The sequence below is a fragment of the Excalfactoria chinensis genome, chromosome 4, assembly GCF_039878825.1.
Source record: "Excalfactoria chinensis isolate bCotChi1 chromosome 4, bCotChi1.hap2, whole genome shotgun sequence".
NCBI classification, from domain to species: domain Eukaryota; kingdom Metazoa; phylum Chordata; class Aves; order Galliformes; family Phasianidae; genus Excalfactoria; species Excalfactoria chinensis.
In genome coordinates, this window is record NC_092828.1 from 12,181,853 (window position 1) to 12,208,307 (window position 26,455).

General features: G+C 35.8%; 1 protein-coding gene across 1 annotated transcript in view; it reads right to left on the reverse strand.

Annotated features, from left to right (window-relative positions):
- SLC2A9 (solute carrier family 2 member 9) overlaps positions 1-26,455 on the reverse strand; it is an 83,554-nt gene that overhangs the window by 21,178 nt on the left and 35,921 nt on the right. The window contains exons 7-10 of the mRNA XM_072335099.1: positions 23,506-23,693; positions 20,950-21,060; positions 13,669-13,770; positions 11,407-11,482 (exon numbers count right to left, since the gene is read on the reverse strand). Of these exons, the coding sequence (XP_072191200.1) occupies positions 11,407-11,482; positions 13,669-13,770; positions 20,950-21,060; positions 23,506-23,693 (477 nt within the window). The remainder of the gene's footprint in view (positions 1-11,406; positions 11,483-13,668; positions 13,771-20,949; positions 21,061-23,505; positions 23,694-26,455) is intronic.

Genomic DNA, 26,455 nt, shown 5'->3' on the forward strand with positions numbered 1-26,455 from the left:
ATTTTTTTTTTTTTGATGTTTTGCTAACATTTTCATTTTTCTTGGAGTCATTTGTGCACATACATGTTGGTTTTCTTGTGTTTTTTTTTCCTGATGTGGATGCTTAGCCTAGAATTAAGTGCAGTGTTTATCACAAAACACTCAGAAAATGAAGACCAACATTACATTTCTACTGCTGTATTAGCAATAATTCTTTTTTTTTTTTTCACCATAACCATTTCCCATAACTACTAAAAAAAATACAATACAGTTCAAAAATACATTCAACTTTTAGCTGCCTGTAAATAGTCTTCTAAACATCTGTTGTATTTTCAGACACATTTATCATATCAGAATCTTAATTAAAGCCTGATTTCCTATTCTTCTATTTGAACATGAACATTTTTATTGAGGTATGACTAAGAGTCTTTATGATATTATTCATTCTATAATTATTCTCAGTCTCATTGCAGTGATAATCGGATCCTGATTAAAATCACTTCTGTTAATATCAATTTATTTTTTTTAAAAATGATCTTTAGAAAGGGAGTTTTTACTTTAGTAAATGTAGAGAACCGTCCATTACATTTTCATCCACTGTAGAATCAGTAGTATCATGGAAATGCCTTAAATAAAGACCCACCAGGTGCCTTCAGTTCTAGATACAGGACAAAAAAGACAAAAGCCCTATCAAGTTGAGGCTTTTGGCTTCTGTAATAATCTACTGGGAAAAAAAAAAAAAAAAAAAAAACCAACCAAACTAAAAAAACAGGCATGATTTCTCTGTGATGAATTCAAGATGATGGCCCATTAGCACAAAATGCTGCTTGTTATGAACCTATGCAAGCTAAAACAAACTTGAAAATTCAGTGTGGCATGACAGCTTTTCTCTTGAAATGTGTTAGCAAACAAATTAATCATAATATTACTACATAATTATGTCATTGTAAAGCTGTGTTCCTCCTGAAGGATCCTTAGTGTTAGAACGTTGTACATAATCAGAGATGTTGGGGCAGAAGAGTCTCTCATTGTTCCTCCCATTTAAGATTGGTAACAGACTGTTTTCACTGTTTGTTATCTGGGAGCTTTTGAAGTCTTTAGGATGTGGTGTCTCAAACACCACCAATTAAATAATTCAGCTGTTGCTACAGCTGCTACTGTTTCTGATTGGAGAAAGTTTATGAAGAACAGGAAACAAGCAGTTAACTGTGCCCAACAGCAAACACCAATATTTGTTTTCAACCATACAGAAAGTCAAATGGATAGAGCCTAAATAAAGCTGTCCTTCTTTTACTAGTATCAACTTGAAAAATGACAGTATCAGTTTTGCTGCAGTGAGAGATTTAAAATTGTCTGATGAAGTAGAATCATTCAGAAAGAAGAGAACCTTAAAAGCTATAAAGATCTGAACAAAACCTTAATGGTCAAACAAAACCTTCACCATTTTCAGTCAGTGCCTCATGTTGCTAGCCCAAGCATTATAGCCCTAGAACATTTCAAACTCTACTTTTGAAATTACATAGCAGTTAACTACAGCTTTATGATCCTAATGCTATTATTAATACACCTTAAAAAGTGACACAAAGTGAACAGCAAAGCTGCGCGGGTAATCTCATCTGCTGTAGCATTTGGATTGCTGGATGAGAGCAAATAAATGCAAAAATAATCTAGATAGTTCCAGGTGTGATAAAACAACTGAGGTATAAATAACATGTCTTTAAGATATGCGATAAATGTGCACACACTTCTTTATACCGCTGAATCTATACTTTTTGCATCCAGGGTAAATAATAACCTTCACATGCTTAACAAGTTGACTTTAATCCCTACATTAAAATCAGTGTTTGGATCCTAAAGATGCAGATCCATATTCAGCCTCTACCCCAAGAACTCCCATCCAGCAGACTGCCAGAATCTTTGTTGGATGCATTCTGGAGAAAGAAGAGACCTGTTCTCATGTTTCCCTCTAAGCATCTGCAGCTGACATTACAAGGCAGCAATGCACGTGAAGCTGTGGTCTAACACTGTGTAGCAGTTTATGTGTTCATATGAGCCCCAGCATTTAGCTGTACACATACATTAGAGTATGCCTTATTTTATTCAACAGAATGGAAGGGCATCAACAGAACTAAAAGTTGTCTTTCATTCAAGTTGTCTTTCATTTGACTTTCTGAACTATTTTTTCCCCTGAAATTTTCCCACCTTCAATATTTTAGTCTGGCTATTAAGACCCACTGTTTGGCTCCTACAGCAGCTTCTCATTGTTATACAAAACTAGCGAACATTTGCACTTAAATGTTGGCCATGAAGCTTAGCAGAAAGTAGATGAACTTAGAACTTTCCTTTTGTGCGCATTGCAGCTGCTCACAAGGAAAATAAAATATTTTTATTGTATTGCATTTATGAGATCTAATTTATTAGTTCTACATCTGTTGTTCGACATAATTATTAGTTTTCTCTTTTGTAAATATAAATATTTTATACTAATTCATAGAAGAAAAAGGCTTTTTGATTAAGTACCTATACAGCTTGTAAACTGTGAATTTTAAGGCCTTCAATATTTTTTAGTAGGCTTTCCTTTTCTACTCCCTACTAATGTGAATCATGTACATAAGTCACTTATGCAATATTTGAATAAATCAGCTTTTTTTTAGTGGAGCCCCAAAGCACATGGATGCATTTTTTCAGCAGTAAACTTCTTAAGATTCGGAGTTGTGAGCCATCAGCAAGTAATTAGCTATCATTCAGGCAAACCTGCTAGTTCAGGTAAGAGGAGTGCTCTCAAGTGTCAAAGTGTTCATTTTTTGAAGGCTTCAATTAAAATAATTTTTAAAATCTATTGTTAAAGGGAGGAAGTTAATAAGTTTGCCTGCTGCTAAGAACTCCACGTGTCATCTCCAGCAATTCATTTATCCAATAGATAGTTACCTTAAGAATACTAAAGGATCATTTTATTTTCAGAACTTCCACTAATTGTAAGAATTTAAATAACTTCTGCAATAGAACTGTTAAAAGGTACTGATCTCTATAGAAAGAAGTATTAGAACAAAACAAATAACCCTGTCTTTAATATAATCAAGGGACATGTAATTTTACCCTCCCCAAAATTCAGTGGTGATGCAACCATGTTGTAAGCAATTCTGTTATTTTATTCCTTAACAGCTCAAAAACTCTGTTTACTGAAAGGCAACCAAAAGACAAGTTATTATGCGAAGGCCTTCAACTTCTCATTCTTTTATCCCCTTGATTTAATAGCAATAGTTGAAAATTCTCCTTCCTCAAGTGTAGGCCGTAGCTTTTTCCATCACTAAATGGAAAGGGATTGGTAAATCAGATCTCCTGCTGCTGTGGTTTGCAGCCCACATAAATTAAAGAAATGGCACTCTGCATTAATATGGCAGGCTCTGATTTCTGGCAGCTGGGAGGCTGAAATGGCACCCATAGGGCAACTTGTGTTGGATGAATGGCTGTCTGCTGCAATGAAGAGGCACGACAGGACAGAGGATGGGGCCAGAGAACCCACAGAAAATCTTCAACTGAGACAATTTATGGTTCATATTACACTGTACTTATATGTCTCTGGGTCAGAGATGAGTTATCCCTGAATGGAATTGTAACTCATGTATGGAATATTTAGCTCCTCCTAGGGAAGCAGTTTAAAATCTACTGTTGTGTCCCCAGAAGTCTTATAACTGTTAACAAACCAAAAATTTATTAAATAACCAGGAAAACTAAAAGTTGCTTCTATACATATAACTGTCTTAAATGATGCAGGAACTATTCAACTTTATCAAAGGATGCTTGCCTGCTGGAATGACTGTAAAGGCTTATGGTTACAGAATAAAAGATGCTTTGAGAATTAACCTAAACTTTCAAATCTACCATTTTAAATTAGATATACAACAACACTGATTTATTTGCTTCTTTATGATACATTTTTTTTCTAGTAAAAGAGAACATTTTTCCACCTGAGCAAACTCCACATTCCTGAACTGTACTGAATGAATGGCTCTGTGGGATGCCACAAGCATTAGGAAAGTCGCACATCCCACTCTAAGTGGGGAAGCTAGAGAAAATACACACAGCTTCAGTAAATGCCTATTTCAGGTGGTAATAATGACGCTGAATTTTATTTCAGTACTTTTATGTATACACGCATGCTACCACACCTTTCTTTGTGTTTCACATCTGAGATTTTTTTTCTTCTCTGATGACATTTCAGACTGAAGAAACCTCATGGCTTTCACAGTGACCCTTCTATCACAACTGCTCTGCTGTCATTACAGCTGTATGCTGGCATTCAGGATAAGAGCACAGACTGTTTTAAACTTTAAATATCAAAATGTCTTTGATACACCTCAGGGCATGGAATTTATTTCTTCCAAGTTCTCTTGTGTTTACTCTATAATGTCAGTTTAACATATGCTGAAAATACCATTACCATGTTTTTACTCTACCTATATTTAGCTGTGTTAGGAAAGACTACATACATTCAATAAACCTTGACAAGTATATATCATAAAACTCAGTTATAAGACAAAACCCTCAAAACAGAGACAAAAATTAAATGAAACATTTGTCTGTAATGGTCTTGTTTGCTAAAGTTTCTTATGGATGCCTGAAAATGCAATCAGTATTAAAAGCAACAATTGGAAAAGGAAGATCTCACAACCATATATATATATATATATATATATATATTTCAAATTCCATCAAAGAGTGACTTTCATATCCACTTTCTGTGATGAGCCTAGAAACATACTGCTGATATGATTTTCCCATCCATATTCATTCTGAATGGGAACTAACTTTGAAAGTAGGAATAGATGCAAACTCACATTGATTCACTTCTGATCCAATTCATGCTACATTCAACCTTACACAAACACAACCAAACTCAGGATTTCTTCTCAAGGGGAGTGTTACTCACCTACAGAAATACCTAAATGATTTAGGGCCAAATAAACACTTCTGAGGTGTTACACAATATAAGACAAAGTCAAATGTACTGTTGTTGTAAGCTAAATTTAAATCATGGGCTACATGGTACATGTAATAACAGCTAGAAAATCCTCTCTAAGACTGTTTGTCTTCTCAGGCACATTAGCCTTTTGAAAAATGGAAGCAAAGACTGTACAAAACCTTTGGGTCTAGCATATCATCTGGAGAAAAAGGGACAACACAGGACTTGGAAATAAGGGAGCACAGAATTAGACTGAATCCAGGTCGAATCCCATCCTCATCTCTTTCAGACAGTATTTCATACAGTCCTCTTATAAATTTGTATGAGTTGTTTGCTTAGTTTCTCCTTTCACTGTTTCCACTTAGAAGCTAATACAGACCTGAGCTTCTCCAGTGATTAGGAACTGACTTCCAAATTTGATTCTAAATTCATTCCAGGCTATCTAGCACCTTGACTTGGGATTGTTGTTTTTTTCTGCAGCAACATTTGCTGCCAACTTGTTCTTTTTTCTCAGTGTTATTCTCCCTTTTGAGAATGCATTTAGAAACAGAAAACATACACTTAACCTTCTGTTTTGTTAGGCATTAAGAAGATACTCAGCATCTTTTCTCATAAAACTCTACTTCACCTTCACAGTAGCCCTTCTTTGCAGCCTTCCTGTGCAAACTGCTGTACGAGCACTGTTGTATTCTAACAATCTGCTCTAAGCCTACATCACAACAGAGATGATGTCATACTTGGTAATACAGTGAGTATTTTTCACATTGCAATACAGAGAGATTATAGATGGCAATATGAGGTCTCTAGGAGAAGGCGTAAAAGAACAGGCACATAGTGTGTTAGTATAACACTGCCTTTCAAATGGCTTACATATAAAATAGGATCAGTTACAGAGAAGCTTTCTATGTGACATTCTTATGGACATTTTCAGATATCCTTAAATCTGCTCCTTAGTTTCTAAGTCTCTTTTTCACTCTAACTGCCTACACTTACGCATCATCTGTTACAAGAAATGAAGATGATGAAGTGAGACTTCAACCACATCAGTATACTTGAAGGGCTACCAAACCAACACGAATTTCCTGCACTAAGATAGCTTGAGTTATAGAGCAATGGATATAAAAAAGACTATTGAGATTTAGGAACCTTCCCCTAGTGCTTGTGGTAATAAAATCTGATTTTTTCCTTTCAGAGCACTTCAAGAAACTTGTGGGGAATGTCCCAAGGAAGAAAAGATGTTACTGCACAAAGGTGGCTAACTCCCCTGTGAGCTGGATGTCAAAGGAAGAGCAACGCAAAGAAGCTTTTCACAGGTCTTAGTTCAACAATACTGCACTGGGTTATTTGTACATATTACCAAAGGTTAAAATAAGTCCAGTGCTTCAGTTTACTGTGCCTCCACTATCACTGAATTTGCAAAAGTTTGATATGAAAGAGCCAATACTTCTTCAGTTTCTGAAAGAATATTATAGAGGAAGGATTGCCTCAAAGCTAGCAATATTTTAAAAACAATCCACCTCCCCCTCTCCTCTTTAGTTTTTAAAGATGGGTCCAACCTCTCCTAGTGCAGCACTGCCTCCTCCATTTTTCAAACCTGGAAAGAAGGATGCCATACTTAAAATAGTACTCTAAAGAAAAAAAATAGTAATAAATCTCTTCAAACAAAGATGTTCTTAGGGTCTCACCATATATTTTGTTAAGCTTATTTCTATTGGGAAAGTTGCCTGGAAGTCCACGCCAGCATTGATGTAACTCTCAATTAATCTGCTGGTTCTCTTTTTTCACCACATGTCCCACCATCTGGGGTGACTCTCTTGACACATGGCACAAGAGTCATTCTCTGCTTCAGAGAATGAATATTTAAATCTTTTATACAAACTGAAGCAGCATCAAAAACAAGTAGTTTTATGTCAGCATATCTGACATTCTCTCTGACAGGTGGTGCTACACCTTTGCAAGAAACTGCCTCTGAACTGTACATATCCTGGGATACTACATTTGTTGTTGTTTGTTTGGGTTTGCTTTGTAGGGTTTCTTGCCTTTTTCTTTTTTTTCTAACTACTTGGCTAGAAGGCAAAAAGGCTCAATTTTTAGCATTATATAAAATTACCTCAAATTCCCCTTGCATGCACAACCACATAAATATTTTTCAACTCACCCAGCAAAATTAAAAAATCATTTGCTTTTACACCAATTGTTGCAAAGACACATTGGTTAGACTGGGAATTCATCAAAACAGGTACAAATAAGAAGAACCTACACTTTCCCTGGTTAAGTCAGATTTTAGTGTGGTTCTCCTGAAAGGTACATAGATTCTGCAGGCGTCATTCAACATGTTAATTCTGTATCTGTGAAGAAACAGCTGTTAATTGAGAACATGAGGATAACTGTTTTTAGTGTTTTCAGTTCCTTAATCACTAGAACACAAGGTCAAAGAAGGAAGATGCTTTGCCCATACCTAAGCCAATCTATCACAAATTAGATTTCCAACAGGCTGCACATTATTTACTCAGTCTAAATATCTCTAATCAGTGCGTTTGTTCATGACATTGAACCTGAACAAAGGCAGGAATGCTTTGTAAATGTACTCTTACTACATTTCTTTGAATTTTGTTTTGAATTTTTATTTTTGTTATCTACTTAAGATTCATAGATTTAGGTTAGATATAAGGAAAATGTCTTTTACAGTGGGGATGGTGAGGCACTGGAGCAGGTTGCCCAGTGATGTGGTTGATGCTCTGCCCCTGAAGACATTCAAGATGAGGCTGGATAAGGCCCTGGGCAACCTGATCTAGCTGTGGTGTCCCTGTTCATTGCAGGAGAGATGGACTAGGTGGCCTTCAGAGGTCCCTTCCAACTCTAAGGATTCTTTGATTCTATGATAATCCCATCAGTCATCATAGTATCATAGTATCATAGTATCATAGTATCGTGCGAGTTGGAAGGGACCTTAGAGATCATCGAGTCCAACTCCTGGGTTTCGAGCCCCCTGTGTAGCGAAGCGGCACTTCTACCCCTGCGCCACAGGGGGGATTCGAACCCGGGCCCTCCGGTGCCGCAAGCAGCAGCTTATACCACTGCGCCACTGGGGGCACACAGTCCCTTTCTTTTTACTTTTTATTGGATGACACTTTCTCAGACAAAGCATACATTTCTGGCAGGTCGAATGTGTGGCCAAGAAAAACATATCCATGAATCTCCTACATTTTAAGGTGAAAACTGTAAAACTATTTACTGATTTTGTCCACAAAACCAAAAATTACATTGGAAAGCAATATGTTTCTCTTTAATCAAGAGCCTTCACTTGTGTATAATTAGCCAAGAAAGCACAATGAACCAAATGCACAAAAATCTCTGTTTGCAGTTTATAGAACTAAGCAACTTTTGACCATTTTTTTTTCTCTTTCAGATCATAGATAGTCTGTTTTGAACACAAGAGCCCCTTTAATTTTTGAGCAAATACATGAAAGATTGCTTTCTGTTAAAAACTATGAAATTCCATATCTCTCACATGCCTGAATGTACCTACTGTTAGCATTAATGACTCACTGCTAAGCAATATGCCTTGAAAACATCTGTAAGCTGAAAAACCTGAGTTCAGAAAATTGAAACAAATAAAAAACGCAGTTTATAGTAACAGCTGATTCTAACTGTAAGGAGCAGATGGTACTCATCCATATGCTATTCTGGAAGTAAGAGACCACACAATATATAAGCTATTAAGCAAGCATCAGATGTTCTGACAAGAGAGAAAATACTGTATTGGAAAGACAATTTTATAATCTAGAAAGTTCTAGAAGTGATCAATTAATTAGTTCTAGAAGTGACTCACATGACTTGTGAGTAATTGTATTCTCCTTTCTATAAGCCAACCTTCACTGATCTAACAGAGTCTCTCAGAAAGATAAGATTTAATCCAGGCAGCTCATTGCTTTCTTTGTTCTCTTATGGAGTAATGATACCATGTCCTTTTTTCTTTATGGAAAAACAAATACGGTGCGTAACTGAATGTGGGTTAACTAATAACAAAAACAACAACCAAATATGTATATATATAATTACACTGTTATGCAGCTGAGCTGATCACTGATGAGTACTACCTGTGCAGTGAGTGTGTAGTGTATGACACTATGTATGAGGGGCTTGAAACTGGACAAACTGTAGAAATCCCTTAGACTCGAAACTTTCTTATATTGCAATCTCAGTATGATATTATCATCCTTGAATATACTTTACTGAAAAGATTACCCTTTTAACCATGCTGAAGCGTTTAAACACTTGACTTGCTGATGAGAACACTGAAAAACATTTCTGTTATAGAACAATTCTGATCTATCTTGAAATGTTCAGCATATTTCATTTTATGTATTTAAGGAAATGTGAACATAGGCAATTAAGCAGAGCTCCTCTCTTTTTGTCACATAAAGTGGCAATCTTATGTCCGCAACAGCGTGTTCTTTTTAAAACAAGCGTTATAATAATTTGAGTAATTCACAAATTGAAAATGATACTTGCAGTTCATTCGTATTTCAAATATTAGGGAGGAATACAGAAAATTTTACTATGCTGAAAATAATACACATAAGAATATCTTGATGTGCGAGTTCTAAAAATTGGTTTGTAGTATGGAACAAATTGCAATCTGTTTCAACAGGGTTTTCTAGAAGGAACAAAAGAAGATACTTCAAGTAGCTGCACTTAATTTATTTAAGCTACTTAAAACACTGGAAAGGAAGTATTGAAGAAATTTGAAGTCAATATTTGATTTCCATTAGGCACTGAAACAGCAAGAGCAGCCCTGTTCTACAGAATTCTTTTTAAATAACTCTCAGCCTAGAAATCAAACACCAGTTATACAAGAAGTTTAGCTGAACCTGGGATAATACAATAGGAAAAAGGGATTGCAAGATTACTTGTGCTCTTTGCCTTATGAGAAGAATTGGAAGTAAGGTAGGAGGAAGCCTTACTATGGTGGGTGCATTAATGATCAAAAAGAGGGAGACTGTGGGCTCCTAGTTAAGCCTTTTAGGCACCTTCCCTTTCCCAGCCAGCTATCATATGCAGAGGAATGAGCACAGAGATTAGTAGCAAACTGTTTTCCCAGAAATATTCCAGTATTTTACACATTTTCTTCTAACGTAGCATAATTTTTCCTCAGCTTTTCCAAAAGAGGATCCAAAATATTACAGTTATCTTTCATTAATATATCAGCAACTATTTTCTTCCCTCAAATAAACCATAATCAATTAATTAGATAACTTCAGGGATGAAGATGTGCAAGAAGTTGATTAATGTTTAATGTCACATTCTTTATAAGGAAGAGGCACCAATAAATGGTTAGAGAAAACGAAATCTCAGAGGAACAGAAGTCTTTCAGGTTCACAGCAGAAGATGCAAAACAAGTCGCATGAACAGGGGTGATTTAATCCCTTTTGTTAGAGAACAGTTTGTAAGGGAAAATTTTAAAAATTCATCATTTTTTGACACTCTGTATGTGAACTGAATTTGGATTTAATTCTTTTATCTATCTGCAAAACACTTTTGTTAACATTTCATTATTTGTTAATTGCAGGATCCAAATCTGATCAAGTAACTGAATTCCAGAGCATCCTGTAAGGCAATATTACACAGAAACAAGAATGATCATGGTCTGTGTAAGTTTTTTGATCTTCTATCCAGTAAGAAATGCTCCTGCTGCTCTTGCCTTTTCATTCTCCACTTCTGAGAATGGTCTGGTTTTATTATTCTTTTATTCCTTAAATATGTTCTTCTTAAGGAAAGCAAAGTACGAATATTACAGCCTGGGAACACTGGATTGTCTGTGAAATGGTATCCACCTCTTCCATGAAATCAAAACAAACTAGGGAAAAAGCTTTGATAAATTCATTATAACTTGTAGAAACAGTTAACTAAGGGCGTCAGATTTGAAGTGAGTGTAACCAGCAGAGAACTGCTAAACAAGAGACAGCTCCATCATTGGGATCTTTTCCATCATCTTACTGAAGAGGCTATGTGGAAAGTCCCTTGCACACCTCTAGAAATGCAGAAAAGAAAGAAACTACATACCACTGTCTCCCCCACCCCACTGGTGTCCCAGTGTCCTACTGCCATTGATCTGTTAATCTAAGCACTATTAAATGAAACACCTAGCTTCTTGTTTGAGTATTTTTTTATAGATTGAAAAAACAGTGATGACTGGTAATAGCTAACATTTAATGTGGTACTGATTACAGACTGATCATCAGATTATTTCTGACAGCTAAGTAGAAATACACATGCATGAATTTTTATACGAATGTTACTATCACTCTGTATTGCTGTTACCTTTCCTTCCTTGTCTTACCCTTGAATTCTTTAGTCAAGGAGAAAATACTATCTCCAAAAAGTGATATATAAAACTAACTACCGGTGCAAGAATACCTGGGCTTTAATATACAAATTAACACAAAAGAATATACACATACCTGGTCCAATGCAGAACGATGCAATAATTGCAAGAATGCAAAATATACTGAGGTAAGGAAGCCAAGACACATTATTCTGGTAGAAAAAAAAAAAAAGACATTAATATTAAGTGCATTGTACTTATCATCAATGTCAAAGCAAAACAAAACAAAACAAACAACTGATAATGTTTTACAGAATGCTTTTCTGTTTCAGAATTTGGTCTAGGACCATTTTAGAAAATCATAGCATTTCTGCAGAATTTTGTTAGGTTATTTGTTTTGAAGGTCTTGCTTTCTGTCGTATCCACATAGAAAAATACTAGCCTATCTCCTGCACCACTGAAGCCACACTCTAAATTCTACTTCTTGTCCTAAAGCTCAAGCCAATCTGGAGAAGTTTCTGCACTTCTACTCTCTTTAGATATTTTGGATGTGTAAAAAGAGCAGCTATGATGATCCACAAAGCTTCTAAGTTCTCCAGTCAAAGACTGGGCAGACATCTAGATACAACAGACCGTCTTTGAGTAGGACAGCTCTATCTGAGCTTGCACAAAGCACATGAAAAACACAGTCAAGGCATTTTTTGCCAACAAGGGAGGTTGTGTGTGCAAGCAGCAGCTACTGGGGCAAGAGAACAAGGTATAAATGGTTCTTTTACAGACTTATTTTAAAATCCTCTATTTTCCTCACAAGGTAATCTGTGTTTATTTTACTACAAAATATATATTTCTTGATTCAGATCTCCAAATGATGGGAACTGAAAATACTGTACATGATTTCTACTGAGATTTCAGGACACTATTTTTAACCATCTCTATGAATGTTTGATAAGAATATTATTATGCAAAGAGAAATTCACAGATTCCTGTTCCTTTTTCTATCCATTTCTTTTTCCATCAGCAAATGCGAATATTGATTTTGTTATAATTTTACTATTTTTTTTTGGAAGTTGAGTAAGTTACATATCACTACAGTATCCTGAGAGTCACTGTAAAATACATTTGCTAAAACAAGTTATTATTTATTACTAAATTAAATAATAACTTTAATTAACAGCTATCTCTTACAGTGTCTTATTCCTTTAGTTACGCAGAAAACATGATTATGTTCTCCCGGGCATTAATACAGAGCAAGTGATTTGTAGATCTGCCAAAATTAGACATTCTAGATTTTTCACCTGAACTCACAACCAAGGTTCCTTAAGGGACTAAGAGAGCAAAGTGCAAATACACAGGAGATATAAACTGTCCTGAGATCAACCCTGAATCCATTATTCAGAGCAATACCCAATCTATAATATTTAACAGACCGGGATGTTTCTGAAAAGAAGTGAAATAGAAGGCACTCAGTCTTCAGAGATCTCCAATAGCTGAATGTCTTCATCCATCAAACAGTGTCTTAATTGGCAGAGCAATTCTTAGTCAACGTACAAATCTTGCAATAAAAGCTCTCTTCTGGAGGGCAGTCTTATTGTCATGAGAGGTATGTAAAGTAAAGCTTTCTTGGGCAACACATACAGGTAAGTCAAATAAAACTTAATCATGTTGCTGCATGCATCTGCCTATCTTCAACCAAGAAGTAACATTTGAAAGTCAGATCAATGTTAAGACACAGAAACAACATCAGGCAAGGAACAGCCTGATAGAAGACCACCTAAAAACATGCTGTTCCAGACTGTCACTTCTACATCCCCAAAGCACTCAAAAACTGAGGGAAACAGGATGACAATGAAAAGTAAATTTAAACAATGGAAAATGACTTTAGGTCTGTTTATCAATCCTCCTTTGAACATTTGAAATAGTTAAGGACATGACTGCTAGTAAAATCTGAAAACTTAGCCTTTGCAGAACATCTGCTCTTAGGTCTTCATGTTTTCAATGAAAATATCAGAAATGTAACTTGATAAAAAGATTAAACATGAAAACTTTTCACAATTGGGAAAAAACACCAAACACATCCAAGCAGATGAATAAGGTTAAAATAAACAGTATGAAAGAAAACTTGAAGAAGACTGCTTTACAAGATAAAAATAGAACAGAACTTAACATTTCCCAACTATTGGTAAAATCACCAGTGTAGTTCATGTTATGCCATGAAATGAATGATACAAAATGATACAAAAGCTGATACAGCTAATCACAGCATTTTGAAACCACCAAAATTATAACCAAGCAAAAGACAGACCTTTAAATCCTTACATCAAAACAATTAAAAATACTTATGTAAGAATACAGTTTAAAACAGACAAAAGTGAGAGTAAAAAATACATAGGAGCCATACCTGCAAAGTCAGAGACACAGTAAGAACTGCAAAGAAGACAATCATCAACCCAAAACCTCCGATGAGAAGAGGCCTGCGTCCGAGACGTTCAATAACTAAGCCCTGGAAAACAAGTGGCATGTGAATTTCTTGATAAACCACTGAATGAATAAGAGAACGTAATTTGCTCTTCTGGTAAATATGAAGATGAAACATAAATCAACAGAGTATATTTTGTATGTATCAGCTGTGCTGTGTTCATAATTGTCTTCATAATGTTTACATAGTCTTACCTGTTTGGAAAAATAAATCAGCATGGCATCCTTATTTAAGAGCTTGGAAAAAAGAACAGTGAAACCACCAAAAACATTACTTAATAATAGTTTTATGTATGTATTTCTCCTACAGAGCAAATGTAACCACATAGATGCAAAATATGCAACGGGTTAATTCCACATTAGTATCATTAGCTTGGCAGATTTCAAAGATACTGCTATCCTTAATTTATTGAGTAACCATTTCTTAAGGCTGTACCTTGGCCAAATAAAAATAATATGATGGTAACAATGTCAAGCTCAATTTTTTCCTACTATTCACTTTTTTAGGGGAAAACTTATTCTGCTTTGATGGAATTACCTACAGATTCGCACCAAATTCATATAATAATGTTCCTAATAAAATTTAAATGTCAAAATGTTGAAACAAACTACATCTCAGTTTTGTATTTCAACTATCTCTTAATTTCAACAGTTAATTCAATATGTCTTTCCAAGTGAACTTTAATAGTTAAAAAATTATGTATTAAAATATGTCTTTAAGCATAGCATATTTTTTTAGCACAGATTAAATAATTTTTCCTTCATCTACAGTTTGTTTTTTAATTTCTGGTTAATCTGAATTAAGAAAGAAGTTAGCCATGACAGAGTTTATATTTGAGTATCCAGATTAAAGAAGGGAGGAGAGGTTATAGAAGAGGCATTTATTCACATTCTGAATTTACATTTCACACCTGAAAATAAATTACTTTTGCAAAAGGTAACAAAATCCAAATACTTTTCTGTTAGAGAAGAAAACAGCGATTTTTGAAAAGCTGCAACATTAAACAGAGTTTTGCTAGTCTGAGTCATTAGACTAATATCTATCATAACATTTTTCTAATATTCTGCTTTCTCTGACAACTACTATAATTACAGATTACAAAATGAAAATGAGAAAATGATTTGACGAAGTCCAATATTTCTCACTTCAAATAACTTAAGAGTCAGAAGTCTGAGTCTGTCACAGTTACGTACTGAAGACTGAAATTCCACTTTCAGACATCCCTCAAGCAGAAGATGAATTGAGTAATTAAAATGAAATCTGGAGCAATGCCTTTTTATTTATTTATTTATTTATCGCAACAGTGCACACCAATGCACTGTGAATATCTAGAAGAAACAGGATATAGGGGAGCACAGTCATTCAGGGAAGAAATACCCCTCTCACAGTGCCAGCCTTAGCAGCAGTTGATATAAAAGACTTTAGGACATGGGCACCCTCTCACCCCATGGAGGTGGTCTTCCACACCACAGAGCATTGTGATGCTGCAGAACACAGTGAGCAGCCAGCTCTAGCATTATTTCCTTAAATGAGGAAATATACTCATTTTGACAGATTCCACAGATTCCATGATAGAATTTGTTTCAGAGTAGAGTTTAAAATAGACTTTCTCTGATGTTATTAAGAGTCCAAATGTTCTGAAACTGCAACTGCTGCACTGACAAAACCCTACAAGTTGTCAAGTATTTTCAACTACAATTAATGAATCCATCCTGAAAATACATGTGGCTATGTATAAATGTAACCAAAAGAAATTTTTTACAAATATGAAGAATGAGAAATGGTCTGATGAGCTCATCTGATGATGATGATGGAGTCTTCTACAACGTGTGCAGCAATGGATGCTGCATAGGTAATTTGGCATACCAGTAACATTCCCTTTTTCAATTATAGATTGGTGTTTGCTATTGAACAGTCTCGGTGTTACACCAGCTGGTGGGGGGTTGTATCAGAAAGGAGTGAGTGCTGAATATTTCTTTCAGAGGAAAAATAGTTCACAGAGGACTCATGTACAGAGCAAAATGTGGGAAAAAAAAGTGCCAGACAGTTTCTGGCTGTCAAACTCAAAGGAAATCCCAGCAAAGGACTCCAAAGAGAGTGTACATACACTCATGCCTGCATACATTGAAGTATTTTGGGCACATTTAGGCAAATCTAGGTGGGTTGCTGAGGAACTCCCAGTTTTAACTGTTAGCAGCCAAGCATAGACACAGTTATAGCAGGCCCTGTGTGCTATCTGCAGAAGAGAACAATACTTTCTAATGTATTCTAATTTTATTTATTTGTTTGTTTATTTTCATTCAGAGGAGAGAGGGAATATAACAAAAAGAAATCCAGGTAACACAGTTATTTTCCCTGAGCTGAAGCCAAGCTTCCCAAGCATTCATCATACTACAGAGTCATTGCCATTTAATACAGTAGCTCTTAGGAACTCGAATGTTTCATCATCTGGACACTTCCTACAGTTTTTTTTTGTTTTGTTTTGTTTGTTCTCTCAAAGAATTTATCATTACAATTCCTGGTGGTATATCTTGTGATTTATGGAATGGACCAACTTCATCTTCTAGAGAAAGTAAAAAGCAATTTTTGTACTTACTCACTGGGACACTGTGATGTACCCAGCTTGCTGGAAATTGTTAAATTATTTCCAAAGGTGACACTAGGTAAATCACACTGACAGCATTACAAAACCTGGTGTACACTGACTCAGAAGGCTTCTCCATTAGACACAATCAACCTGGACAATTACATGTAGAAGAACCCTATTTCAGTATAAAGATAAGGACTCTTCTGCTTCACTCAAATGCATGTCATACTTCTTGTATCAGTAACCCAATAAAATATACGTAACCCAACAAAATACAACTGCTTGTGGCACACGTTCAAATGCAGCATAGTAGCCTCAACTGAAATGGGATACTAGACTGAGACAAGCTCATTAAAGGCAAGAGCAATAGTTAAATGCATGCTCCCTATCTGGTCAAAAATTACAAGGCTATGGCAACAGGCAGCACGTGTATTTGGAAAGCACTGTCTTTATGAGGAAGCAGGCAGTCAGGAGGCAGTGCAGAACCACCCCAGGAACTGTTAATAGGTCACAGTTTTTCAAACACGAACAAACCAGTCCACACCAGAAAAGTCTCTCAGAAGGCCCTATTTTTTTATGGAGACTTAAAATATTGTTTGGATTAAGTTCATAGATGCTTCAACGGCCATTCCGTCAAGCATTTTTCACTAAATTTTAATTACAAAATTAATTTATTTTTTAAGGATTTCTTAAGAAAACCTATGATAAAGCATCAATATGTCAAATTTCCCTGCTGTTTGTTCTCATTTTCTTGATGGAAAAAAAACTCAGATGAAATCTGAAATTTCTCGTGTTAAAAAAAGAAACAATAATAATGATAATAATAATAATAATAATAAAAACTCATACTACTATAAATAAGACTGTAAACTGACAATGATTTCATTTTTTGTTATGACTATACAAGTCCAAAACTTGTTAACTTGCAAAACCCACCAAGAGGCCCATGACTCATAGAAAGCTAAAAATGATTCACCAGTTTTCAAGTATTTATAAGTCTGCATGCTCCACTGGTAAGCACTGGCAATTCTTACCTATTGAAGACTTGTAACAAAAATATACGAGTTGGCAGAGTAAATGAAATAATAAGGAATTCGACACATTCGGTTGTTTAGTCATAAAATGAATTTTACAAGTGATAGCACACTGAGTTTTTTGCCAAATTGAGTAGGTTGATACTTACGTAAGTGTGATCATAAACACACATTTGCAGAAACCTATGCCCTGAGCCATTGTAATTAACGTATCTTAAATTACTAAAAATGTGTTTAAAAAAAAAAACAAAACAACAACAATAAAAAAAACAACCAAAATCCTTCCAACCAAAACACTTGTTGACAATAAGGCAACTAATACTTTCTTTTGTCTGGAAGGAAACACCTGTGAATAAAGCTTAAAAAGCAAATGCGGATCTTTTCACTTGAGTCAGCTGCTGATATTGGGGGTTGACAAGTTAAAAGCAGATCACGTTATAAAAGATCAGTCAAGACAGGAGGAAAGATGATTATGTAGGCAAGTTCTGCAGCCCAAATGGGAGGGCAATGAACACTATTCCCTACTCACTTCCTGGCCTCAAATTATACTATTATATTTCTTTCATGTCTCAGCTCTATACAGAAGTCTGGTCTACATGTTAACATCAAAAGTAACTGTACTTTTTTTTTTTTAATGTATTTTGAAAGTAGATATGAGAAAGACTTTATGTCTAGGTTCAGATTTAATGTGACATGCCAACTCCATGTTATTTCCATAAATAGCTGGGCTGAAGTGGATAATCATATTTATACCACTGACATGCCTATTTTATGACATAAAATATCACTCATTCAGGAAAAGAAGAATAACAGAAGACTATGAACTCACAAATGAGTTTTTGATGTATATATAGTTTTGCCTCTGGTAGGAATTATACAACTGCAAAACAAAGAAAAAGTATTTTATTTAAGTACCTAGACTGGACTTCAAAGGTCCAGCACCAAATTTGATTACCTAAGTAAATACAAGTGTTAAGTACCTTCCCAGGCATATCAGTTCACCCAAATCTGAGTTAATGCCATGGCCAGGTAAGATCACAGAATCACAGAATATCCCGAGTTGGAAACGACCCACCAGGATCGTTGAATCCAATTCCTGGCTTTCACAGGACCACCCAAAATTCAAACCATATTTCTGAGGGCATGTCCAAACACTTTTTCAACCCCAGTCCTTTACTACTGCCCTTAAGAACCAGTTTGAATTCCAAGCCTCCCTCTTGGTAGCTACCAGTCTAGGGATCACTATCAGCAAAGGAATTGATTTCTGAGTTTCTATTTTACAGTAAACCATCCATAGTCAGTCTCACTGGACAGAGGAACTTTTTCATTCAAAGAATATGGTCTCCATACTGAACCTCTGCTGGGCTAGCCTGACCAAAATGCAGCCCACACACAGATTTGTTCCAGTCTTCATCTTGGTAGTGCCTGGGTCAGCTCTTAGGGCAGCACACTAAAACCCCACTAATTCCTGTTGTGTGACTTCAATAAGCAATCTTCAACGGAGCAAAGTTTCTAATACTGATGATTTATCTATTAAAAATACCACGTCTGTCTTGTGTCAGGCACACATTCATAAAAGATAGACTAGATATTGACCTTGATCTATGATAAACTATTGTGGCTGGTGTTTTATTTTCTAATATTAGCTTCTGAATACCCTGAAGATAGAAAAGACTGGGAAACAAACAAACAAACAAACAAAAAACAGATTACTCAAAAAATATTTCTAAAGCTTGAAAGCATGGAGTTGTGTCTACAGAACTTTCATTTTCATATATATCCTGCAGAAAGATTTGTACTGAGAAAATGCAGCCTCTAACAGACTGTCACTCAAATGTACAGAGTGGTGTTTCATAAGACTTTTTTTTTCCTGGAAGGCATTACATCATTACTTCCTTGCATGTAATTTTGTCTATCCTAAAGCTCGACAGTAATAAAGCAATTTAGAAAGAATAATGTCCTTGCCTAAAAATGATCACATTGACCATTTGTGGATTAAGGCAGCATGCATTAACAGGATCACAATTTGCAATTCATCCTGTAGTGAAAATATGTCGACATGAACTCCAGCTGTCTGGGAAGTTTCTTGGTCAATATCTCCTTTCCACTGCTTGCTGTTTCTCATTATTTTTCTCAAATATATAAATCTATGCATGTCTCAGCTCACAGATTTCTCTATAAAGATTCCACATATTTACATTTGAAACTGTGAAATGAGGATGAAATTTGTAACAAGTAATTAGTGACTCGTTGCATCTAAAATAATTCAGTATTTTATATTCTAAATGAATCACTAAGTATTTTATTTCATTTCTTAGACATGCTTAGAAATGGTTTTGTGGGACTGAGTAAAGCATATGTAAATCATTTACAAATTCACACAATTGAAATTTTATACAGACAAAACAAATTAGCATGGTAGGCAAATTTAGAAGTGAACAGTTTGCTCATGTAGGCAACTGTTTGTGGCTTTCTACAATTATAGATGATGAGCTGCATAAATATTTTGCTTTGATAAAAGAAACTATTTTTATTGCCAGGTCACTTTTTCCCCCCGAATCTGCATGCAGTAGAATGCTGATTAGAGACTACCTTTTTCTACCTCAAAATTTATTAATAAAAATGGGGCATTCATAATCATGAAGATCCCAAAATTCTTGTGTGTCAGTTATAATTTCTTAGAGCACTGGGTCTAGGCAGGGTGAGCACCTGTCTTTTATTGCACAGGGAGAAGGAAGGCAGAATCCCTTGTCTTCCCTAGACATTGGGATAAATTATTAACCAATCAGTCTGACAGCAGCTAGAAGATAGTAAGGTGATAAGAGCAGTCAAAACAGATTTGTTCAGTGCAGATCAGTACGACTCCTTTTGCTGCTGGGGAGAAAGCTAAGCAGATAGAAAGAAAATGAAAAACATGATGGATTGTGACTTCAGTAAGCCTTTTGACAGAGTTCCACACGACACTTTATATTTATGCATATGAAGCTATTCTTTCCTAAAGTGCAGCACCAGGAACCTTTCATTACTGAATTTCATCAGATCAATTTCAGGCCACAAGTCCTATTTTTTAAGATCTTTTGTTCCTGTAAACATTTTTGAGTTTCTGAACTTTGGTGATCTTAAGTGACACAGGTGATTATAAAAAGGATCTTTCTTACCTAATGAGAATTTTAGGACTAATGGACGCTGGACAGACACAGAATCCCACAGTGACAGCTACCTCTCTAAGAATAGTTTTGCAATTAATTAATTATCATTTCATATAGCCCACATCTGGTGTAGCTTATATTCAGCAGTCTCAATGCAAAGGACTATTTCATACACTATGTTTTTAAATTGTGAAACATATTGCTTTAGGATGCTGTGGATTCTAACAACATTTAAAAGTCGAAAAGTAACAAGACTTTTAATTTAGAATTTAGACTTTAATTTAGAATTAAATCCAGAAATAGCATTTTCAATTGTTTTTATTTATTACTGCACTTCAAAATACTATTCTGGCCATGTTTTAACCTATATAAGGAAATAACATTGGTAATCTAAGTATTAAGCATGTTAATGGATTCTTATAACTTTACTTACAGAAGAAACAGCAGCAAGGGTCTCTACAGCACCAGTGCTTAGGGTAACGTATGGGATTGTTTCTCTGTTGATTCCAGCTTCGCTAAAGATGTTGTTTGTGTAGTACCAGATCTGTATGGAAGTGAATGAGTTATTAATCACTGTGGTTTGGAATACAAGCCTTTGTCATTCAGTTCAAGTATGTCGTCTACCAGACACCAGATGTTAAAATACCGAGTGCTCCTGAGGTATTGAGAGCTGGGCAGGATGGCAAGTGAAGGGAAGGTGCAAATTTCAGTGGATTAGTCACAAAACCGTACACTTCCGCTTGGACTCAGACAGAATTATAAGGAGCTCTAACTCAGTTTGCCTTAATTCACTTTAGGAATAAATCAAAGAAACTTACTTTGAACAACAGGATACAAGAACACAAAGCCATACCACTTGAAAGAACAAATTTGTGTGGTGTTAGAGGACTCTTCAGAGACACTTAACAACAGAGGAAAGATCAGAAAGAAGACACTGAAAGGCATAACACAAACTGCTGCTTCCCTGGACAGAAGGTGTGAGATTTGTCTTGTACTTCACTGCAATGTGGAAACCTGCAGTCAAGCAACTGCCCTAACCTTTCTTTATTAACAGCAGGGAAGAAGGATACTTTCAGATTGAGGGTGGTTTGTTGAAGAGTCAATAGTTTTTAGGATGAAATGAATCATGGATTACAAACACCTGTAAGCACCCTAAATACATTCCTTCCTAATAATTTCTTAATAACTCCCTTCAACAGGGGTTGACAAGAGAGGTGGTGGCTGCCCCATTCCTGGAGACATTCAGTGTCAGGCTGGACAGGGCCCTGAGCACCTGATTGAACTGTAGGTGTCCCCATTCATAGCAGGAGAGTTGGACCTTTTCAGGGAAGGTGACCTTTATAAATCCCTTTCACATCAAACATTCTATAATTCTGTGAAAAGACAGCAGTGAAATAGCAGTTGATGCAACAACACTAATGCGTATTACATTGCATGCTGTATGCATACAGATCTCTTCCTCCAGCTGCCTGATGCCATGTCTTCTCTACAGTAAGCTTGAAGGGCACACACTATGGTAGGTCTTTTGCTTACCAAGAACAGATTGCTGCATGGCCCCATCCATAGCAAGATTTCTTGGCACTGGAAATACAGTCCTTTTGTAGCAGGAGGGGCCCCATGGAAGCATAAGGATCCCATTTGGGAATGACTCCATCAAAGTAACATGCAGTACAATATATTTTTTTAATATGAAAAATTTGAAGTCTACCAGTGAATTGCAACTTCTCTGTAGTTTCACTCTCCTTTATAACCAAGATCTAATAGTGGAATATAAATATTACAAATGTTATGCATCAGAGATATGCTTTATCAGATGAAAAGAGACTAATATGGGTTCATTTACAATTGTCAGTTGAGGTCAGGTTGTCTGGTATTCTGTTATAATCAAATAGATTAATATGATCTGGGCTGTATCATGATTTCTATTTTACATAGAATCTGTCAAATGTATTATTTTTTAATATTTTATTTTTTAAAATATAAAATAAAGCCTTAAAATTGAGTAAACATACACAGATACCAGCAGGATGATTACAGAAGTCTGCCATTTGGTTAATTTCCCCTGAGAAGGACCTGAGAGACTTGCCTGAAAGAGGTCCAGTTTTCCCATATGCCCTGCACAGATGGTGGTTATTGGAAAGATCACACAGACTAACAGGCACTACAGACAAAGTGAAGGGCGAGAGCTATGCCTTAAGAGATGCTTTTGCAGTTAGTGAAACTTTGCTGACAGTGACTCGCACCCAGCAAGTGACTTCAGACACAGACAGACAAACCAAGAACCAGACTGAGTAGTTAGTGACACATCTGTACCTGTGCCTCTACTTTATTTTCTGAGCTTTGGGTGATTGGTCAGGAAAGCCAAGCAGAAGAGACAAGGAACCTGAGCTTGTATTCACGTGGTCCAATACTTCCCTTAATTGCTTTCATCATTCATTTTTTTTGTTGTTGTTGTTTTTTTCTGGATGAACCAGTTAATTTCAGAATGTAAGTTTGATATGAATAATGTTATCATGGGTAACATGGTTGGAGAAATGAAGTAGAAATAAAGTGAAAATGAGGCTTGAAATAGCCAACTCAACGTACAGGTCAAAACAAAAATAGTTTATCTAAGGCACTAAATTATACTTTAAAACAATTCCAGCTTTCATTTTGGTCTGCACCCCTGACACACACACACAAGCAATGAGACCGTGGTTCTGCTCTGCCAAGGAATACTGAACAATTTCTATGACTTATTTAATAACTGTAAAGGCCCCAAACCCTTCTTCCCCCGTAAATTTAGCTGTGTCATTTTATTTTGCTTATGTGATCAAAAATGTTAGAGAGCCTAAATTATAATCACAGAATAGTTAAGGCTGGAAAAGACTACTACATTCATTAAGTCCAATGACCAACCACCCGCACCATGCCCACTAAACAATTTCTTTCATTGCCACATCTGTATGTTTCTTGACGCCCCCAAGCACAGTTTCTGAAGGACACTTACTGCATTTAGCCCACAAAGCTGGTAGCAACCCATGGTGACGACCACAGTGATCACTTGCCATCGTACAGCACGGGTTCTAAGGAGCTGAAGCACTGACACTAATTTGGTGTTTCTTTGGACTCGACTCTCTGCCAGAACTTCTTCTACTTCTTGAGACACATCTTCTTTCCCAAGGAAGGTCTGAAATGCTACAGAGAACAAACTTTAAGCTAGACACTAATCATTTGTAACAGGCTTGTTTCATGATACGTGAGGCAAGCTGGAGACATTTATGGGCTCCAACATAATTATTCTTCTGCCAAAAATATGACTCTATTCTGGGTATAATTCTTGCAATCTATTTCTGAAACTGCAACAAGAATATAAATAATTTAGCACCATATCAAACCTCTCCTTATATTATTTCATATATAATACAGAATAAAGCCTAATGCAGAGTCAAAACCCTGTATAAACTGAGAAAGAAAAGTTTAATATCAAGCAGTTCTCAATGTTATTTAAGTTAGCTACTTTTGTGACCAAACCGTATAGCAAATTTTATTGCTGAAGATAGATTGGATAGAGAAGTAATAATATGTAAAAATGTGTATAAGCCTGTTGAAACAAGAAAGGCAAACATTTGAAAGTAATAGCTATTTGTCTTCATATTGTCTAATTTTCAATACCATACAGATAAGAATTAATTTCTTCAATGTATTTATTATTAGAAAGGACTATCCAAAGAGGTTCAAAAGTTTCTATCTGTTGACAATTGACATATTGGAGCAAATTCAACTGGTAAATATAAGCAAACAACCCTCTATTTTGCTGCAAATAAAACAACTAAGTATTATATCACTGTATGTTGTTGACTCACTGAGAAATCCTTCCAGATTGAATGATAAAAGCTTTTCCTCTCACATCCCCTCAAAAAAGTACTACAAGTGAATACCTCCTGGTGGAGGTGGTGCATCTCCACCAACCTTGTAATACAAATATGGTATAAATTAATGATTACTTCATCACAATTTTATGAACGTATCCCAGGGGTTGGCTTTTTAAGAGATATTTAAAATGTTCATCATCTTGGAATAACTGCAGAGAAACAATTATATTAAATATATTCCTTTAACAAGGCTTTGTGACCCAGTAGGATGCTTACTCTAAAAACAATCCTTTACACAGCAGGTCACTTTAATGTTGCTCCTGTTAAAGGAAATAATGAGTTATTTTTATTAAATGAATAAGTTGATTTATTTATCCTAGGAGCCAAACTCATTTTTGTCTTATCCACTGCTTTGCACAGCACCACATATTAATCAGTAACCTTCACATTTTCAGTCCATTCTTTTGGAACACAAAAAGAACTTGGATGATCAAAAAGCCAAAAACATTGACTAGTCAAGAGTAAAACACCCAGCCTCCATTTAGTTTTAGAAGCTATAAAATGTAACTTCACTCGGTAGGTAAAAAGGCCAAGTAGTGGCCATTCGATGCTGTGAGGGGTTGGCCACATGAACAAGATGGCTGATTTGCTTCATCACTTGGTGAGTGTGCAGTGCTGCACACTCTGCCAGGTGGACCCTAGCTAACAGAAGGCATAATTTTTCAAAGGATGGATGCTCACCACCTCTGGGTGCTAATTCAATTCATAACATTCATTTATTCTGATATTCAGTTTCTCTTTCAGGAAAGGAGAGGTCAGAAATTTCAAATTCTCTAAGACAGCATGAGTGCTGTCCTTCCACGTAGTTCTCATAAATCAGAAACGAAGTAACAGATTCAGGTCTTAGAATCAAGAATTTAAACTGCTGAGTTTTGTTGTTGTGCCATTGCTCAGTAATTATTAAATGACATACAAAACAGTTGTTAAAATGAGTGCAATGTATTTAAAGTAGTGTAGTGTTGGAACAACCTGTAGCATGTTACAGTTGATGTCTTATGCTTTAATTTCACTTTTGTCTGTACTGCTAGAGCGCTGACAAAAATTCAGATAACTGTGAGAATAACCAGGCATATACTCCATTATCCTCCTTTGAAATGATTCTCATAGATTTTTAAGCATCTAGTTTATTGGCCTAAATTAGGTCAGTGCACAATTTTCTTTATTTTTTCCTGTTTGCATTTCTGTAGGGCACACAAGTGAAAAATATAGGTGCAGTCAAGTAAAATGGAAGCAATCTGTCTGTTCTGCACAAGAGAGCTTACTGCATTTTGAGAGGGACCAGGAAGTTAAAAACAAAAACAACAAGCAACAACAATGATAAACAGCAACTACCAAAAATTACCAAGCACAAGGCAGGAAAAAAAATAGACACCTGCTTTCTTTTTCTTTCCTCCCTGGTATTAGGACCAGAGATGTAAAAGTTGATAGGAAACACTGACAGACGCATAAATAATCAAGTCAGGAAATGCTATGAAAATGCCATGCTATCTATGCATATTTTTCAGTAGACAACATTAACAAATTTTCCAGCTACTCAATACAACTTTAGGGTTATTTCATTAACACTGTTTCAGTACAGTAAGAATCACAGTTTTATACATAATTAATGTGGAAATCAACGCTGCACTAACCGGGAAAAATCAGAGGTCATTTAATTTGTTATTTTCATTTCTGCTCATTTTGCATTTTAAACTCCTGCATTGCTGGCACTGAGAATCACAGAAGTCATTCTTATCTCCCACTGTAGTGACTCATTTCCTGCTTCCCTTCATAGGGATACCTTGCTTTCACATCTGTACCCTGCTTGTTCTAGCAATCTTTAGAACTTCTCCAGATTTCTTGTTAATTTTCATAGACCAGAAGATCCTAGCTCATACACCTTTGAAAACTTGAAAAATGAAGCAGTACAAAGCTGTTTGAATATTATTGTCCTGTGCTATCCATGGATATGTTCATTTTCATTTCACTGGTAATGAAGTACACTAAAACTGGGGTATTCAACACTAAGCTTTGTATAAACTCCCC